The sequence below is a fragment of the Salmo trutta genome, unplaced genomic scaffold (assembly GCF_901001165.1).
Source record: "Salmo trutta unplaced genomic scaffold, fSalTru1.1, whole genome shotgun sequence".
NCBI lineage: Eukaryota > Metazoa > Chordata > Actinopteri > Salmoniformes > Salmonidae > Salmo > Salmo trutta.
In genome coordinates, this window is record NW_021822314.1 from 1 (window position 1) to 20,000 (window position 20,000).

At 40.6% G+C, this 20,000-nt stretch overlaps 1 protein-coding gene across 1 annotated transcript in view; it reads left to right on the top strand.

Annotated features, from left to right (window-relative positions):
• The first annotated feature begins 13,886 nt into the window (after window positions 1-13,886).
• tmprss6 (transmembrane serine protease 6) overlaps window positions 13,887-20,000 on the top strand; it is a 16,121-nt gene continuing 10,007 nt past the window's right edge. The window contains exons 1-7 of the mRNA XM_029743528.1: window positions 13,887-14,160; window positions 14,649-14,784; window positions 14,976-15,118; window positions 15,427-15,494; window positions 19,037-19,224; window positions 19,359-19,400; window positions 19,580-19,799. Coding sequence (XP_029599388.1) covers window positions 14,077-14,160; window positions 14,649-14,784; window positions 14,976-15,118; window positions 15,427-15,494; window positions 19,037-19,224; window positions 19,359-19,400; window positions 19,580-19,799 — 881 coding nt within the window. The 5' untranslated portion in view covers window positions 13,887-14,076. The remainder of the gene's footprint in view (window positions 14,161-14,648; window positions 14,785-14,975; window positions 15,119-15,426; window positions 15,495-19,036; window positions 19,225-19,358; window positions 19,401-19,579; window positions 19,800-20,000) is intronic.

Genomic DNA, 20,000 nt, shown 5'->3' on the forward strand with positions numbered 1-20,000 from the left:
GGCTGTAGTTAGTTATAATGCTGTGGTTAGGTTATAATGGCTGTAGTTAGGTTATGGCTGTAGTTAGGTTTTAATGGCTGTTGTTAGGTTACAATGGCTGTAGTTAGGTTATTATGGCTGTAGTTAGGTTATAATGGCTGTAGTTAGGTTTTAATGGCTGTAGTTAGGTTATAATGGCTGTGGTTAGGTTACAATGGCTGTAGTTAGGTTGTAATGGCTGTAGTTGGGTTATAATGGCTGTAGTTAGGTTATAATGGCTGTAGTTAGGTTATAATGGCTGTAGTTAGGTTATAATGGCTGTAGTTAGGTTATAATGGCTGTAGTTAGGTTATAATGGCTGTAGTTAGGTTATAATGGCGGTAGTCAGGTTATAATGGCTGTAGTTAGGTTATAATGGCTGTAGTTAGGTTATAATGGCTGTAGTTAGGTTATAATGGTGGTAGTTAGTTATAATGGTGGTAGTTTAGGTTATAATGGCTGTGGTTAGGTTATAATGGCTGTAGTTAGGTTATAATGGTGTAGTTAGGTTATTATGGCTGTAGTTAGGTTATAATGGCTGTGGAGTTAGGGGTAGTTAGGGCTGTAGTTAGGTTATAGGGGCTGTGGTTGGGTTTAATGGCTGTAGTTAGGTTTTAAATGGCTGTAGTTAGGTTTTAATGGCTGTTGTTAGGTTACAATGGCTGTAGTTAGGTTATAATGCTGTAGTTAGGTTATAATGGCTGTAGTTAGGTATATGGCTGTAGTTTAGTTATAATGGCTGTGGTTAGGTACAATGGCTGTAGTTAGGTTGTAATGGCTGTAGTTGGGTTATAATGGCTGTAGTTAGGTTATAATGGCTGTATTAGGTTATATATGGCTGTAGTTAGGTTTTAATGGCTGTAGTTAGGTTTTAATGGCTGTAGTTAGGTTTACAGTGGCTGTAGTTAGGTTACAATGGCTGTAGTTAGGTTATAATGGCTGTAGTTAGGTTTAATGGCTGTAGTTAGGTTATAATGGCTGTAGTTAGGTTACAATGGCTGTGTTAGGTTACAATGGCTGTAGTAGGTTATAATGGCTGTAGTTAGGTTATAATGGCTGTGGTTAGGTTATAATGCTGGTATTAGGTTATAATGGCTATGGTTAGGTTACAATGGCTGTAGTTAGGTTACAATGGCTGTAGTTAGGTTATAATGGCTGTAGTTAGGTTATAATGGCTGTGGTTAGGTTACAATGGCTGTGGTTAGGTTACAATGGCTGTGGTTAGGTATAATGGCTGTAGTTGGGTTTAATGGTTGTTAGGTTACAATGGCTGTGGGTTAGGTTATAATGGCTGTGGTTAGGTTATAATGGCTGTAGTTAGGTTACAATGGCTATAGTTAGTTACAATGGCTGTAGTTAGGTTATTATGGCTGTAGTTAGGTTATTATGGCTGTAGTTAGGTTATTATGGCTGTAGTTAGGTTATAATGGCTGTAGTTAGGTTATAATGGCGGTAGTTAGGTTATAATGGCGGTAGTTAGGTTACAATGGCGGTCGTTAGGTTACAATGGCTGTAGTAAGGTTAAAATGGCTGTAGTTAGGTTATAATGGCTGTAGTTTAGGTTATAATGGCTGTAGAATAGGTTATAATGGGCTGTGTTAGTTATCAATGGCTGTAGTTAGGTTTTAATGCTGTTGTTAGGTTACAATGGCTGTAGTTAGGTTATAATGGCTGTAGTTAGGTTATAATGGCTGTAGTTAGGTTATATGGCTGTAGTTAGGTATAAATGGCTGTGGTTAGGTTACAATGGCCTGTAGTTAGGTTGTATGGCTGTAGTTTGGTTTATAATGGCTGTAGTTAGGTTTAATGGCTGTAGTTAGGTTATAATGGCTGTGGTTAGGTTACAATGGCTGTAGTTAGGTGGTAATGGCTGTAGTTGGGGTATAATGGCTGTAGTTAGGTTATAATGGCTGTAGTTAGGTTATAATGGCTGTAGTTAGGTTTTAATGGCTGTAGTTAGGTTTTAATGGCTGTAGTTAGGTTACAGTGGCTGTAGTTAGGTTACAATGGCTGTAGTTAGGTTATAATGGCTGTAGTTAGGTTATAATGGCTGTAGTTAGGTTATAATGGCTGTAGTTAGGTTACAATGGCTGTGGTTAGGTTACAATGGCTGTAGTTAGGTTATAATGGCTGTAGTTAGGTTATAATGGCTGTAGTTAGGTTACTATGGCTGTAGTTAGGTTATAATGGCTATGGTTAGGTTACAATGGCTGTAGTTAGGTTACAATGGCTGTAGTTAGGTTATAATGGCTGTAGTTAGGTTATAATGGCTGTAGTTAGGTTATAATGGCTGTAGTTAGGTTATAATGGCTGTGGTTAGGTTACAATGGCTGTGGTTAGGTTACAATGGCTGTGGTTAGGTTATAATGGCTGTAGTTGGGTTATAATGGTTGTAGTTGGGTTATAATGGCTGTAGTTAGGTTATAATGGCTGTAGTTAGGTTATAATGGCTGTGGTTAGGTTACAATGGCTGTAGTTAGGTTGTAATGGCTGTAGTTGGGTTATAATGGCTGTAGTTAGGTTATAATGGCTGTAGTTAGGTTATAATGGCTGTAGTTAGGTTATAATGGCTGTAGTTAGGTTTTAATGGCTGTAGTTAGGTTTTAATGGCTGTAGTTAGGTTACAGTGGCTGTAGTTAGGTTACAATGGCTGTAGTTAGGTTATAATGGCTGTAGTTAGGTTATAATGGCTGTAGTTAGGTTATAATGGCTGTAGTTAGGTTACAATGGCTGTGGTTAGGTTACAATGGCTGTAGTTAGGTTATAATGGCTGTAGTTAGGTTATAATGGCTGTAGTTAGGTTATAATGGCTGTAGTTAGGTTATAATGGCTATGGTTAGGTTACAATGGCTGTAGTTAGGTTACAATGGCTGTAGTTAGGTTATAATGGCTGTAGTTAGGTTATAATGGCTGTAGTTAGGTTATAATGGCTGTAGTTAGGTTATAATGGCTGTGGTTAGGTTACAATGGCTGTGGTTAGGTTACAATGGCTGTGGTTAGGTTATAATGGCTGTAGTTGGGTTATAATGGTTGTAGTTAGGTTACAATGGCTGTGGTTAGGTTATAATGGCTGTGGTTAGGTTATAATGGCTGTAGTTAGGTTACAATGGCTATAGTTAGGTTACAATGGCTGTAGTTAGGTTATTATGGCTGTAGTTAGGTTATTATGGCTGTAGTTAGGTTATTATGGCTGTAGTTAGGTTATAATGGCTGTAGTTAGGTTATAATGGCGGTAGTTAGGTTATAATGGCGGTAGTTAGGTTACAATGGCGGTCGTTAGGTTACAATGGCTGTAGTTAGGTTATAATGGCTGTAGTTAGGTTATAATGGCTGTAGTTAGGTTATAATGGCTGTAGATAGGTTATAATGGCTGTGGTTAGGTTACAATGGCTGTAGTTAGGTTTTAATGGCTGTTGTTAGGTTACAATGGCTGTAGTTAGGTTATAATGGCTGTAGTTAGGTTATAATGGCTGTAGTTAGGTTATAATGGCTGTAGTTAGGTTATAATGGCTGTGGTTAGGTTACAATGGCTGTAGTTAGGTTGTAATGGCTGTAGTTGGGTTATAATGGCTGTAGTTAGGTTATAATGGCTGTAGTTAGGTTATAATGGCTGTAGTTAGGTTTTAATGGCTGTAGTTAGGTTTTAATGGCTGTAGTTAGGTTACAGTGGCTGTAGTTAGGTTACAATGGCTGTAGTTAGGTTATAATGGCTGTAGTTAGGTTATAATGGCTGTAGTTAGGTTATAATGGCTGTAGTTAGGTTATAATGGTGGTAGTTAGGTTATTATGGCTGTAGTTAGGTTATAATGGCTGTAGTTAGGTTATTATGGCTGTAGTTAGGTTATAATGGCTGTGGTTAGGTTATAATGGCTGTAGTTAGGTTTTAATGGCTGTAGTTAGGTTTAATGGCTGTTGTTAGGTTACAATGGCTGTAGTTAGGTTATAATGGCTGTAGTTAGGTTATAATGGCTGTAGTTAGGTTATAATGGCTGTAGTTAGGTTATAATGGCTGTGGTTAGGTTACAATGGCTGTAGTTAGGTTGTAATGGCTGTAGTTGGGTTATAATGGCTGTAGTTAGGTTATAATGGCTGTAGTTAGGTTATAATGGCTGTAGTTAGGTTTTAATGGCTGTAGTTAGGTTTTAATGGCTGTAGTTAGGTTACAGTGGCTGTAGTTAGGTTACAATGGCTGTAGTTAGGTTATAATGGCTGTAGTTAGGTTATAATGGCTGTAGTTAGGTTATAATGGCTGTAGTTAGGTTATAATGGCTGTAGTTAGGTTATAATGGCTGTAGTTAGGTTATAATGGCTGTAGTTAGGTTATAATGGCTGTAGTTAGGTTATAATGGCTATGGTTAGGTTACAATGGCTGTAGTTAGGTTACAATGGCTGTAGTTAGGTTATAATGGCTGTAGTTAGGTTATAATGGCTGTGGTTTAGGTTATAGGGCTGTAGTTAGGTTATAATGGCTGTGGTTAGGTTACAATGGCTGTGGTTAGGTTACAATGGCTGTGGTTAGGTTATAATGGCTGTAGTTGGGTTATAATGGTTGTAGTTAGGTTACAATGGCTGTGGTTAGGTTATAATGGCTGTGGTTAGGTTATAATGGCAGTAGTTAGGTTACAATGGCTATAGTTAGGTTACAATGGCTGTAGTTAGGTTATTATGGCTGTAGTTAGGTTATTATGGCTGTAGTTAGGTTATTATGGCTGTAGTTAGGTTATAATGGCTGTAGTTAGGTTATAATGGCGGTAGTTAGGTTATAATGGCGGTAGTTAGGTTACAATGGCGGTCGTTAGGTTACAATGGCTGTAGTAAGGTTATAATGGCTGTAGTTAGGTTATAATGGCTGTAGTTAGGTTATAATGGCTGTAGTTAGGTTATAATGGCTGTGGTTAGGTTACAATGGCTGTAGTTAGGTTTTAATGGCTGTTGTTAGGTTACAATGGCTGTAGTTAGGTTATAATGGCTGTAGTTAGGTTATAATGGCTGTAGTTAGGTTATAATGGCTGTAGTTAGGTTATAATGGCTGTGGTTAGGTTACAATGGCTGTAGTTAGGTTGTAATGGCTGTAGTTGGGTTATAATGGCTGTAGTTAGGTTATAATGGCTGTAGTTAGGTTATAATGGCTGTAGTTAGGTTTTAATGGCTGTAGTTAGGTTTTAATGGCTGTAGTTAGGTTACAGTGGCTGTAGTTAGGTTACAATGGCTGTAGTTAGGTTATAATGGCTGTAGTTAGGTTATAATGGCTGTAGTTAGGTTACAATGGCTGTGGTTAGGTTACAATGGCTGTAGTTAGGTTATAATGGCTGTAGTTAGGTTATAATGGCTGTAGTTAGGTTATAATGGCTGTAGTTAGGTTATAATGGCTATGGTTAGGTTACAATGGCTGTAGTTAGGTTACAATGGCTGTAGTTAGGTTATAATGGCTGTAGTTAGGTTATAATGGCTGTAGTTAGGTTATAATGGCTGTAGTTAGGTTATAATGGCTGTGGTTAGGTTACAATGGCTGTGGTTAGGTTACAATGGCTGTGGTTAGGTTATAATGGCTGTAGTTGGGTTATAATGGCTGTAGTTAGGTTACAATGGCTGTGGTTAGGTTATAATGGCTGTAGTTAGGTTATAATGGCTGTGGTTAGGTTACAATGGCTGTAGTTAGGTTTTAATGGCTGTAGTTAGGTTATAATGGCTGTAGTTAGGTTATAATGGCTGTAGTTAGGTTATAATGGCTGTAGTTAGGTTATAATGGCTGTGGTTAGGTTACAATGGCTGTAGTTAGGTTGTAATGGCTGTAGTTGGGTTATAATGGCTGTAGTTAGGTTATAATGGCTGTAGTTAGGTTATAATGGCTGTAGTTAGGTTTTAATGGCTGTAGTTAGGTTTTAATGGATGTAGTTAGGTTACAGGGGCTGTAGTTAGGTTACAATGGCTGTAGTTAGGTTATAATGGCTGTAGTTAGGTTATAATGGCTGTAGTTAGGTTATAATGGCTGTAGTTAGGTTACAATGGCTTTGGGTAGGTTACAATGGCTGTAGTTAGGTTATAATGGCTGTAGTTAGGTTATAATGGCTGTAGTTAGGTTATAATGGCTGTAGTTAGGTTATAATGGCTATGGTTAGGTTACAATGGCTGTAGTTAGGTTACAATGGCTGTAGTTAGGTTATAATGGCTGTAGTTAGGTTATAATGGCTGTAGTTAGGTTATAATGGCTGTAGTTAGGTTATAATGGCTGTGGTTAGGTTACAATGGCTGTGGTTAGGTTACAATGGCTGTGGTTAGGTTATAATGGCTGTAGTTAGGTTACAATGGCTGTGGTTAGGTTATAATGGCTGTGGTTAGGTTATAATGGCTGTAGTTAGGTTACAATGGCTATAGTTAGGTTACAATGGCTGTAGTTAGGTTATTATGGCTGTAGTTAGGTTATTATGGCTGTAGTTAGGTTATTATGGCTGTAGTTAGGTTAAAATGGCTGTAGTTAGGTTATAATGGCGGTAGTTAGGTTATAATGGCGGTAGTTAGGTTACAATGGCGGTCGTTAGGTTACAATGGCTGTAGTAAGGTTATAATGGCTGTAGTTAGGTTATAATGGCTGTAGTTAGGTTATAATGGCTGTAGTTAGGTTATAATGGCTGTGGTTAGGTTACAATGGCTGTAGTTAGGTTTTAATGGCTGTTGTTAGGTTACAATGGCTGTAGTTAGGTTATAATGGCTGTAGTTAGGTTTTAATGGCTGTAGTTAGGTTTTAATGGCTGTAGTTAGGTTACAGTGGCTGTAGTTAGGTTACAATGGCTGTAGTTAGGTTATAATGGCTGTAGTTAGGTTATAATGGCTGTAGTTAGGTTATAATGGCTGTAGTTAGGTTACAATGGCTGTGGTTAGGTTACAATGGCTGTAGTTAGGTTATAATGGCTGTAGTTAGGTTATATGGGCTGTAGTTAGGTTATAATGGCTGTAGTTAGGTTATATGGCTATGGTTAGGTTACAATGGCTGTAGTTAGGTTACAATGGCTGTAGTTAGGTTATAATGGCTGTAGTTAGGTTATAATGGCTGTAGTTAGGTTATAATGGCTGTAGTTAGGTTATAATGGCTGTGGTTAGGTTACAATGGCTGTGGTTAGGTTACAATGGCTGTGGTTAGGTTATAATGGCTGTAGTTGGGTTATAATGGCTGTAGTTAGGTTACAATGGCTGTAGTTAGGTTATAATGGCTGTAGTTAGGTTATAATGGCTGTAGTTAGGTTATAATGGCTGTGGTTAGGTTACAATGGCTGTGGTTAGGTTACAATGGCTGTGGTTAGGTTATAATGGCTGTGGTTAGGTTATAATGGCTGTAGTTAGATTACAATGGCTATAGTTAGGTTACAATGGCTGTAGTTAGGTTATTATGGCTGTAGTTTGGTTATTATGGCTGTAGTTAGGTTATTATGGCTGTAGTTAGGTTATAATGGCTGTAGTTAGGTTATAATGGCGGTAGTTAGGTTATAATGGCGGTAGTTAGGTTACAATGGCGGTCGTTAGGTTACAATGGCTGTAGTAAGGTTATAATGACTGTAGTTAGGTTACAATGGCGGTCGTTAGGTTACAATGGCTGTAGTAAGGTTATAATGACTGTAGTTAGGTTACAATGGCGGTAGTTAGGTTATAATGGCTGTAGTTAGGTTATAATGGCTGTAGTTAGGTTATAATGGCTGTAGTTAGGTTACAATGGCGGTAGTTAGGTTATAATGGCGGTAGTTAGGTTATAATGGCTGTAGTTAGGTTACAATGGCTGTAGTTAGGTTACAATGGCTGTGGTTAGGTTACAATGGCGGTAGTTAGGTTATAATGGCGGTAGTTAGGTTACAATGGCGGTAGTTAGGTTACAATGGCTGTAGTTAGGTTACAATGGCTGTAGTTAGGTTATAATGGCTGTAGTTAGGTTATAATGGCTGTAGTTAGGTTATAATGGTGGTAGTTAGGTTTTAATGGTGGTAGTTAGGTTATAATGGCTGTGGTTAGGTTATAATGGCTGTAGTTAGGTTATAATGGTGGTAGTTAGGTTATTATGGCTGTAGTTAGGTTATAATGGCTGTAGTAAGGTTATTATGGCTGTAGTTAGGTTTTGATGGCTGTTGTTAGGTTACAATGGCTGTAGTTAGGTTATAATGGCTGTAGTTAGGTTATAATGGCTGTAGTTAGGTTTTAATGGCTGTGGTTAGGTTACAATGGCTGTAGTTAGGTTGTAATGGCTGTAGTTGGGTTATAATGGCTGTAGTTAGGTTATAATGGCTGTAGTTAGGTTATAATGGCTGTAGTTAGGTTATAATGGCTGTAGTTAGGTTACAATGGCTGTAGTTAGGTTATAATGGCTGTAGTTAGGTTACAATGGCGGTAGTTAGGTTACAATGGCGGTAGTTAGGTTATAATGGCTGTAGTTATGTTATAATGGCTGTAGTTAGGTTACAATGGCGGTAGTTAGGTTATAATGGCTGTAGTTAGGTTACAATGGCGGTAGTTAGGTTATAATGGCTGTAGTTAGGTTATAATGGCTGTAGTTAGGTTACAATGGCGGTAGTTAGGTTACAATGGCTGTAGTTAGGTTACAATGTCTGTAGTTAGGTTATAATGGCTGTAGTTAGGTTACAATGGCGGTAGTTAGGTTACAATGGCGGTAGTTAGGTTACAATGGCTATAGTTAGGTTATAATGGCTGTAGTAAGGTTATAATGGCTGTGGTTAGGTTACAATGGCTGTGGTTAGGTTACAATGGCTGTAGGTTATAACGGCTGGTGTCTAATGAATGGAATGGTATCAAACAGATAAAACACATAGTTTCCATATATTTATTACCAGACATTATTATGAGCTGTCCTCGCCATTGTCTAAAAATAAGCATCATGTAGGAGTGAAGCCACCTGTCGGAAGACAATGCCGTCCTCACCTTACCAGCCTCCTCTGCAATAAAAAGAGGACAGGAATGAAAATAATAATCCTTTCATTTTCCTCTCCTCTGCATGTCGTTTTTTCCCGTGTGTGTGTGTGTGTGTGTGTGTGTGTGTGTGTGTGTGTGTGTGTGTGTGTGTGTGTGTGTGTGTGTGTGTGTGTGTGTGTGTGTGTGTGTACATGTGTGTGTGTGTACATGCCTGTGTCTCTGCCTACAGGCTTGGCTGGGTCCTTTGTTCGCCCTTGAATCCATCAACTCTGCATTGCACCGTGAAGACATCTCCCAGGTAGAGATCACCGACAGCCTGGACAACGTCACCCCCTTGAGGACGGCACCACCACAGGAGAAGAGATGGGACAACAGTGGCCACTCTTCCTGCTCCGGCTTCTCCAACTCCAGCTACTTCTTATCTCAATGCTCCCAGCCTGGATCCACCTCCACCAAGCTGGAACCCTGCTCTGTCCACTCCCCTTACAGACCAGTAGGTGGCAGTACTGAAGAGATAGAAGAGTGGAACGAGGAGAACAGAGGAGAAAGGATGGACAGTAATAGAGGTGTAGGGGGGAAGGACGGAGATATCTGGGGTGGAGGGAAAGATGGAGAGATGGGGGGTGGAGGGAAGGAGGGAGAGATGGGGGGTGGAGGTGTACTTGAAGGCATCAGTGCAGGTGAAGATATCCTCCAGGTTTCTTCTTACGGGCGTGTTGAGAAGCTCCAGGCCGAGCGTCGGGCCCTCATAAGCCCAGATTCAGGCATCGGCAGTGGGGGAGAGGATCAGGAAAGTCAGGAGAGCGTGGAGGATGTGGTTGGGCCTATTGCAGCCACACCCCATTTTGTCTCTCAGGACGTCCATTTTGTTACGCTTCTTCCTCTTATCAATAACAATAACTTTCCATTCTGCTCCACCCCCTTACCCATTTCCCTGTCCACTTTCCCCCAGCTTCCCTTCACCCTACCTGGGTTGGATAGTGTAGGGGGAAAGGGTACAGAGATGGAGGTTGGAGGAGGTTCTCTCACAATGTCTTCCTCCTATGAACGTGTGGATAATCTCCAGCTCCAGACCCAACGCCGTGCCCCTCAGAGCCCAGATTCAGGCATTGGCAGTGGGGGAGAGGATCAGGAAAGTCAGGAGAGCATGGAGGATGCGGTCGGGCCAACTGTGACCGCCTGTAACCATATCCCTCTTATTACCACTAACAATATATTTCCATTTTGTTCCACCCCCTTACCTATTCCACTGACCGGTTTACACTTCCCCTTCTCTGGGTTGGGATTGGCTCCATCCCTGGGTATGAGTACCAGTCATCCAGGCAGGCTGATCGAGGAGATGTCTCTCCTGTCTTCTTCAATGGTTATAGAGCCCTCTAGTGGCGACTACATGCCAGTGAAAGAAGCTCAGAGCTGAGCTTTGAAAACATTTTTACCAAGGTCTAGGTTTGGAAAAGTCTTGTAATTTTCCCAAAATTCCCTGGTTATCCAGAAATCCTGGTTGGAGGAATTCCTGCTCATTCCATCCTGATTCCGGTAATCTTCCAACTAGGATTGAGAAAGTTACTAGAATATGGGGGGGTCAAAAGTTTTAGAACACCTACTCATCCAAGGGTTTTTCTTTATTTTTCATATTTTCGACATTGCGGAATAATAGTGAGTACATCAAAACTATGAACAACACATATGGAATTATGTAGTAACCAAAAAAGGGTTAAACGAATCAAAATATATTTTATTTTTGAGATTATTCAAATAACCCCCCTTTGCCTTGATGACAGCTTTGCACACTCTTGGAATTCTCTCAACCAACTTCACCTGGAATGCTTTTCCAACAGTCTTGAAGGAGTTCTCACATATGCTGAGCACTTGTTGGCTGCTTTTCTTTTCCTCTGCGGTCCAGCTCATCCCAAACCATCTCAATTGTGTTGAGGTTGGGGGATTGCGGAGGCCAGGTCATCTGATGCAGCACTCCATCACTCTCCTTCTTGGTCAAATAGCCCTGACAAAGCCTGGAGGTGTGTTGGGTCATTGTCCTGTTGAAAAACAAATGATAGTCCCACTAAACCCAAGCCAGATGGGATGGCGTATCACTGCAAAATGCTGTGGTAACCATGCTGGTTAAGTGTGCCTTGAATTCTAAAGATATCACAGACAGTCACCAGCAAAGCACCCCCACACCATAACACTTCCTCTTCCATGCTTTACGGTGGGAAATACACATGCGGAGATCATCCGTTCACCCACACCTCGTCTCACAAAGACACAGCGGTTGGAACCAAAAATCTCCAATTTGGACTCCAGACAAATTTCCACCATTGCCTGTGTTTCTTGGCCCAAGCAAGTCTCTTCTTATTATTGGTGTCCTTTAGTAGTGGTTTCTTTGAAGCAATTCAACCATGAAGGCCTGATTCACACAGTCTCCTCTGAACAGTTGATGTTGAGATGTGTCTGTTACTTGAACTCTGTGAAGCATTTATTTGGCATGCAATTTCTGAGTCTGGAAACTCTAATGAACTTATCCTATGCAGTCTTCCATTCCTGTGGCGGTCCTCATGAGAGCCAGTTTCATCATAGAGCTTGATGGTTTTTGCAACTGCACTTGAAGAAACTTTGAAAGTTCTTGAAATGTTCCATATTGACTGACCTTCATGTCTTAAAGTAATGGACTGTCGTTTCTCTTTGCTTATTTGAGCTGTTCTTGCCATAATATGGACTTAGTCTTTTACCAAGTAGGGCTATTTTCTGTATATCATCACTACCTTGTTACAACACAACTGATTGGCTCAAACACACTAAGAAGGAAAGAAATTCCACAAATTAACGTTTAACAAGGCACACCTGATAATTGAAATGCATTCCTGGTTACTGCCTCATGAAGCTGGTTGAGAGAATGCCAAGATTGTGCAAAGCTGTCATCAAGGCAAAGGTTGGCCACTTTGAAGAATCTCAATTTTAAAATATATTTTAATTAGTTTAACACTTTTTTGGTTACTACATGATTCCATATGTGTTATTTCATAATTTGATTTCTTCACTACTATTCTACAATCTAGAACATAGTAAAAATAAAGAAAAACCCTTGAATGAGTAGGTGTTCTAAAACTTTGACGGTAGTGTATTTAACCCCTTTTTTTGGTAGGCACAAAATTACCTCTATACTTCCATAAAGCATTTTAAACTGATACCGGTTACCTTCAGGCGACTCCCGTGACACTAGCGTGGGTCGTAGAGAAAAACAGATAATGCTTTCTTGAGAATCTCCCCTTTCCACAGTGGGATCAAACGTGTTCGTGAGAGTCATCTTTCCATATTTTAAAGGTCAACCCGTTCAGACGCTACAGACGTTTTCGTGAGAAGATCGCTTGTCAGGATGTCTCATGGCCTGACAAACACCGCTCTAGCTCTGTCACCTTTCACCGCAGATGCGGAAGGGCAATATCGGCGGATTCAGATATAAACAGATATAAACTGACAGATTTTAATGGGTATTTTTTTTAATTATGCTACTTAGATTGACGCACTGGTACCTCAATCGACTCTAGGGAGTTAAAGGGGCAATCTGGGATTGGTATATCCATTTGTTGCTGTTTGAATCCCAGATTGCCATATTATTGTGGTGTGTGAGGTATGGGTATGTTTTACATAGATCCATATATTCATAAATATGTATATAGATATGCATGCATAGCTGTGGTTCGAAAGGGTGGAAACAGGTGAGTGGATAGAGACAGACAGTTGGTGTTCATTGCTTTGTGTTACAGTCATAAACAGTGTTTTGTCTCGTAGGCTACTTTGTTCGTTTAAAAACACAAAGACGAAATAGCCGTTGAGTTTACCACTCATATCATATAGTTGCTGTTTTAAATGCTGATTGGCTGAAAGACGTGATATATCAGACCGTATACTTCTCATGTCATATAGTTTCTGTTGAATGCTCAGGGAATTGTCTATACGTTTTTATACCACTTCTAAACACTTTTCTACCTCTCATGACAGTACTACATCTATTTATGATATCAATATGATACTACGATTGTGCTCACAGTAAATACTGATCTGATACTGATAAATCTCTCAGTATAAATGAAGAATGTATTATTATGTTATGTCTAACATGACCATCTTGAATGTAATGTCTCTGAAAAATCATGTGGAAAGTGGCTGATGTTCCAGACTATTTTTTGTTCATTTAAGATTACATTTATTTAACCAGACAATTCAATAACATATTTAAATAATAATGTTGATAATATGTGTTTTAAACAAATGTAGTGCTGGTTTATTGCACAGACCAATTTTGCAGTTCAAATAATTTTTGGGTTTTGAAAATTATCATTATTTTAAGTTAGAATTTAAAAAATGTATAAGGCAGCTGAATTGTATTACAATCTTACTGACAGCAATTTATAAAGATATGTATTGTCTAACATAGACTGTTGTTTGACTGTTTGTTTTTGATATTTCAGCCAATTAGCCAGGGTAGGCCGTCATTGTAAATAAGCATTTGTTCTTAACTGACTTGCCTAGTTAAATAAAGGTTAAAAAAACTGACTTCAACTGACTGTGTTGTGAGTTATCCATTCTACAAACACTCCCACTGGACCAATTTACGAACAGAGGACATAGGCATACCTGTTGTGGGATCCGGGGCCGGGCTGTTGTTAGGCGTCGACTGGTGATGTCATTAGAGCCCACATGCGTTACCTATGCCCAGAGAGTATGTACGGTGCTACAGGCTTCACGAGGACATGACTATTCTTAAATGTTTCATGTTTTGACAGTTACCAGAGAGAGAATAAATGTCTCGCAATCAATCATTTTGAATGCGTTTAATAAATACATTTATGTTTTAGGCTATTGCTATTATTGGTTAAAGTTTAGGCTACCAGCTTATATAGTCCAATGGGAATTCGGGAGATCCAACACAATTTAGGAAATATTGACAAGAGGGCTCTAGCCTACCTTTGGACTAGCAAATAAAAAGTAGAGTTGTCTCCCCTGTCGTTACTAGCGGTTGTTACCGACATGTCTGACTGGACGGATATTCTACCGAGATACATGAAGAAATAAAACGCTCCAACTATCCACCACCGGTCTTTTTTTCGACGGAGATGGTCACGCGCGGAATAACGGATTTGTGAAGTTATGGCGCTCGGGCACGGCTCCAAAAAGTCGCGCTTCTGTGATTTGGAGGTAGCACCAGCTCCTGTGGACCTGCCATTGGAATGGGTCAGTAGGTTACATAAGTATTATGATATTGACAATGTAGGCCTATGATTTAGTTACTATATCAAATAAATAATATATGTATTTTATGTTCAATGCACATTGGTTTAGTCATTTTATAATAGCCTATAGTTTATTTTATAAGAAAAATGCTCTGTCCAGGGCTTCAGGCTTCACCTGCATTTACTATAGCTATATGCAGGCCTTATGCTGGTTTATGCTGCAGGAAGAAGTTGACAATAGACACAGATCTGGGGTCAGTTTAATCTCCTCAAATCCTAAACCAGAGTGAATGGGGAATGGTACAACTGACCTTAGATCGATGTCAGTTTTAGTTCTAGCTTTAGCATGAGGTCTCTGCACCAGTCTGTGCAGAATCCTCATCCACTGTTCTTACAGACCTGATTATACAATATAATACTGTAAACTCTGATCCGAGGCCAGTTGTTAACTGGGGCGCATTGTGTGTGTTTTGTTGTTGTTGTTTACAGGTGGGGCCCGGTAACGAAGCCTCTGTGACATCCTCTAAGATGTTGAGACGACCCTGCAGGTGTCTCCTAGCCTTCCTTATCATCGTCACCATCGTCATCCTCTCGGGAGGAGCAACTCTGGCATGGTACTTCCTGGGTGAGCAAGGGATTTTGGGAAAATAACCTGGGACACACACACACACACACACACACACACACACACACACACACACACACACACACACACACACACACACACACACACACACACACACACACACACACTATGACTGGCTATCTGATATGTAACATGCCAGTAAGTCTCTCCCCATCCCTCCCTCCCTCCAGAGTACAGGGTGTGGGTACTGGAGCCCAGGGTACAGCAGCAGTATACTGCTAGACTCTCTATCCTCAACAGGAACTACTCCTCTGGTCTCTCCTCTCACACCAGCCCAGCCTTCACAGCCCAGGCCAAGGAAGTAGAAGATATGGTATAGGACAAGGGATTATGGGAAAATAACCTGGGACACTCACACAAGCATGCCCCCCCCACACACACAATGTTTCTGTATTATCTTTGTTTCACAACTTTTTATTTTCAACTTAAATACTCTGTTGCTCTGACTATTGCCCTAACTCTCTCTCTCTCTCTCTCTCTCTCTCTCTCTCTCTCTCTCTCTCTCATCTCTCTCTCTCTCTCTCTCTCTCTATATATATATATATATATATATATATATAAATATATATATATTCTCTCTCTCTATCCCCTGCCATCTCTCTCTCACTCTCTGTCTCTCAGGTGAGGAGGATAGTGAAGGGCTCAGACCTATCTCGCTACTTCAACTCCACCAAAGTCTTTGCTTTTGGGTACATAAAACCAGATCTAAAAATACAGGTCTACATACATATCTATGTCATGTATTTCTATACCTAGTACTATATATCTATGACTGTAAATATACAGTTGAAGTCAGAAGTTTACATAAACCTTAGCCAAATACATTTAAATTCTGTTTTTCACAATTCCTGACATTTAATCCTAGTAATAATTCCCTGTCTTAGGTCAGTTAGGATCACCACTTTATTTTAAGAATGTGACATTTCAGAATAATAGCAGAGAGAATTATTTATTTCAGCTTTTATTTCTTTCATCACATTCCCAGTGGGTCAGAAGTTTACATACACTCAATTAGTATTTGGTAGCATTGCCTTTAAATTGTTTAACTTGGGTTAAACGTGTCGGGTAGCCTTCCACAAGCTTCCCACAATGAGTTGGGTGAATTTTGGCCCATTCCTCCTGACAGAGCTAGTGTAATTGAGTCAGGTTTGTAGGCCTACTTGCTCGCACACACGTTTTTAGTTCTGCCCACAAATTTTCTATGGGATTGAGGTCAGGGCTTTGTGATGGCCACTCCAATACCTTGACTCTGTTGTCCTTAAGCCATTTTGCCACAACTTTGGAAGTATGCTTGGGATCATTGTCCATTTGGAAGACCCATTTGCGACCAAGCTTTAACTTCCTGACTGATGTCTTGAAATGTTGCTTCAATAAATCCACATAATTTCCCTTCCTCATGATGCCATCTATTTTGTGAAGTGCACCAGACCCTCCTGCAGCAAAGCACCTCCACAACATGATGCTGCCACCCCCGTGCTTCACGGTTGGGATGGTGTTCTTCGGCTTGCAAGCCTCCCCCTTTTTCCTCCAAACATATGGATGGTCATTATGGCCCAACAGTTCTATTTTTGTTTCATCAGACCAGAGGACATTTCTCCAAAAAGTACGATCTTTGTCCCCATGTACAGTTGCCATCCGTAGTCTGGCTTTTTTATGGCGGTTTTGGAGCAGTGGCTTCTTCCTTGCTGAGCGGCCTTTTAGATTATGTTGATATAGGGCTCGTTTTACTGTGGATATAGATACTTTAGTACCTGTTTCCTCCAACATCGTCACAAGGTCCTTTGTTGTTGTTCTGGGATTGATTTGCACTTTTCGCACCAAAGTACGTTCATCTCTAGAAGACAGAACGCGTCTTCTTCCTGAGCGGTATGACGTCTGCGTGGTCCCATGGTGTTTATACTTGCATATTATTGTTTGTACAGATGAACGTGGTAACTTCAGGTTTTTGGAAATTGCTCCCAAGGAAGAACCAGAATTGTGGAGGTCTACAATTTTTTTCTGATGGGCAAGGCTGATTTCTTTTGATTTTCCTATGATGTCAAGCAAAGAGGCACTGAGTTTGAAGGTAGGCCTTGAAATACATCCACAGGTACACCTCCAACTGATTCAAATGATGTCAATTAGCCTATCAGAAGCTTCTAAAGCCATGACATAATTTTCGGGAATTTTCCAAGCTGTTTAAAGGCACAGTCAACTTAGTGTATGTAAACTTCTGACCCACTGTCTGTAAACAATTGTTGGGAAAATTACTTGTGTCATGCACAAAGTAGATGTCCTAACCAACTTGCCAAAACTATAGTTTTTTAACAAGAAATGTGTGGAGTGGTTGAAAAATTAGTTTTAATGACCCCAACCTAAGTGTATGTAAACTTCCGACATCAACTGTATCTAGGTATTAAACATACCTACCCACACAACATTGACGCACATTATACACTTACATGCATATCTATATCATGTAGCCTATATCTTTACAGTACCAGTCAAAAGTTTGGACAAACCTACTCCATATTATGGCAAGAACAGCTCAAATAAGCAAAGAGAAGTGACAGTCCATCATTACTTTAAGACATGAAGGTCAGTCAATACGGAACATTTCAAGAACTTTCAAAGTTTCTTCCAGTGTAGTCACAAAAACCATCAAGCGCTATGATGAAACTGGCTCTCATGAGGACCGCTAAAGGAATGGAAGACCCAGAATTACCTCTGCTGCAGAGGATAAGTTAATTAGAGTTAACAGCCTCAGAAATTGACAATTAACTGCACCTCAGATTGCAGCCCAAATAATTGCTTCTCAAGAGTTCAAGTAACAGACACGTCTCAACATCAACTGTTCAGAGGAGACTGCGTGAATCAGGCCTTCATGGTCGAATTGCTGCAATGAAACCACTACTGAAGGACACCAATAAGAAGAAGAGACTTGCTTGGGCCAAGAAACACAAGCAATGGACATTAGACCGGTGGAAAACTGTCCTTTGGTCTGATGAGTCCAAATGTGAGATTTTTGGTTCCAACTACCGTATCTTTGTGAGACGCAGAGTACGTGAACAGATGATCTCCACATGTGTGGTTCCCACCATGAAGCATGGAGGAGGAGGTGTGATGGTGTGGGGATGCTTTGCTGGTGACACTGTCAGTGATTTATTTAGAATTCAAGGCAACCTTAACAAGCATGGCAGCATTCTGCAGCGATACGCCATCCCATCTGGTTTGTACTTAGTGGGACTATCATTTGTTTTCAACAGAACAATGACCCAACACACCTCCAGGCTGTGTAAGGGCTATTTGACCAAGAAATAGAGTGATGGAGTGCTGCATCAGATGACCTGGCCTCCACAATCCCCTGAACTCAACCGAATTGAGATGGTTTGGGATGAGTTGGACTGCAGAGTGAAGGAAAAGCAGCCAACAAGTGCTCAGCATATCTGGGAAATTCTTCATGACTGTTGTAAATGCATTCCAGCAGCATACCACCCTGCATCCCACTGCTGGCTTGCTTCTGAAGCTAAGTAGGGTTGGTCCTGGTTGGTCCCTAGATGGGAGACCAGATGCTGCTGGAAGTGGTGTTGGAGGGCCAGTAGGAGGCACTCTTTCCCCCCGTAAATAAAAATATCCCAATGCCCCAGGGCAGTGATTGGGGACATTGTCCTGTAGGGTGCTGTTTTTCGGATGGGATGTTAAATGGGTGTCCTGACTCTCTGTGGTCACTTAAGAGCTCATGGCACTTATTGTAAGAGTAGGGGTGTTAACCCTGGTGTCCTGGCTAAATTCCCAAGCCATCACGGTCACCTAATCATCCCCAGCTTACAATTGGCTCATTCATCCCCCCTCCTCTCCCCTGTAACTATTCCCCAGGTTGTTGCTGTAAATGAGAATGTGTTCTCAGTCAACTTACATGGTAAAATAAAAATTTTATTCCAGGTGACTACCTCATGAAGCTGGTTGAGAGAGTGCAAAGTGTGGCTACTTTGAAGAATTTAAAATATTTGTTTAACACTTTTTTTGGTTACTACATGATTCCATATGTGTTATTTCATAGATTTGATGTTTTCACTATTATTCTACAATGTAGAAAATAGTAAAAATAAAGAAAAACCCTTGAATGTTTAGGTGTGTCCTAACTTTTGACTGGTACTGTATTTTGATCTATAAAACATTCTTGCAATGCCCACACAAACTTTCGATCCAGCTGTTATCAGCTCACTGTGTCCCTGCTCCCTTGTTTCCCTAGGGAGGGAAGTGTGGTGGCACACTTCTGGCTGGTACTGTCAGTCCCCGACAGCCATGTTGGTAAGGTAACTATGGAGCGAGTCAGCAGCTGCCTACAGAGTCTACTAGGGGCCTACAGAGGGAGCGACAGAGAGGAGACTGCTAACTATGGAGAATATCTGTTGCATCTTCCCTCTTTCTCTATCACAGGTGAGCGGGAGAGGAATGTGGGGAAAGGACCTGTGTTTTTATTATTCTTTGTGTTTAGTTGATCGTTGTATTATTTGTGACTCATCATGTTGTTTTCTGTTTGCTTGCTTGTTTGTTTGTTTTTAACCCCTCAGAAACACACCCCAAAGTTGTAGAACTTTTGAAAGCTTCATTTGGTATGATTTATTTGATCTTCTCCTCACTTTCTGCATTATTTTAGAAGCTTTAAGAAGTGCTTGAACTATGTCAATTGTAGGTACACTTGAAATTAGTGAGGAGTGTTCATCTCTTCCTGTTGCTCTCTTTCTCTCTCCCACTTTCTCTCCCTCCTTCCTCCTCCCTGCCCTGTCCACAGACTGCTACAGGTACCAGGTGGTCAGCTCCAGCACAGCTGTGGCTATGAGGGGACCTAACACCCAGCGCTCGTCCTGCCTTTGGCACCTCAGGGCCCCGCAAGGCACCAGCACCCAGAGTTTCAGACTGGAGCTGAGGATGGAGTGGCTGCTACCAGAGTGTAGAGATAGACTGGCTGTCTATGATGGTTTAACGCCTACTGATACTCACCTCATCACCTCGTAAGTTTATAAATACATATGCAGCTATTGGATCTTAATTTGACCTGTATTCTCACACCAAAATATTCCTGCAGCAACAGGTTTTGAATGTTTGCTTGATTTGTTGTTAGGGTATTAGCTGACCAAAATTAGGCTACATGGAAAGTGCAATACTGTTAACATAATCGTGTGTTAGTGTGAGTTTTCAGTGAATTCATGTAA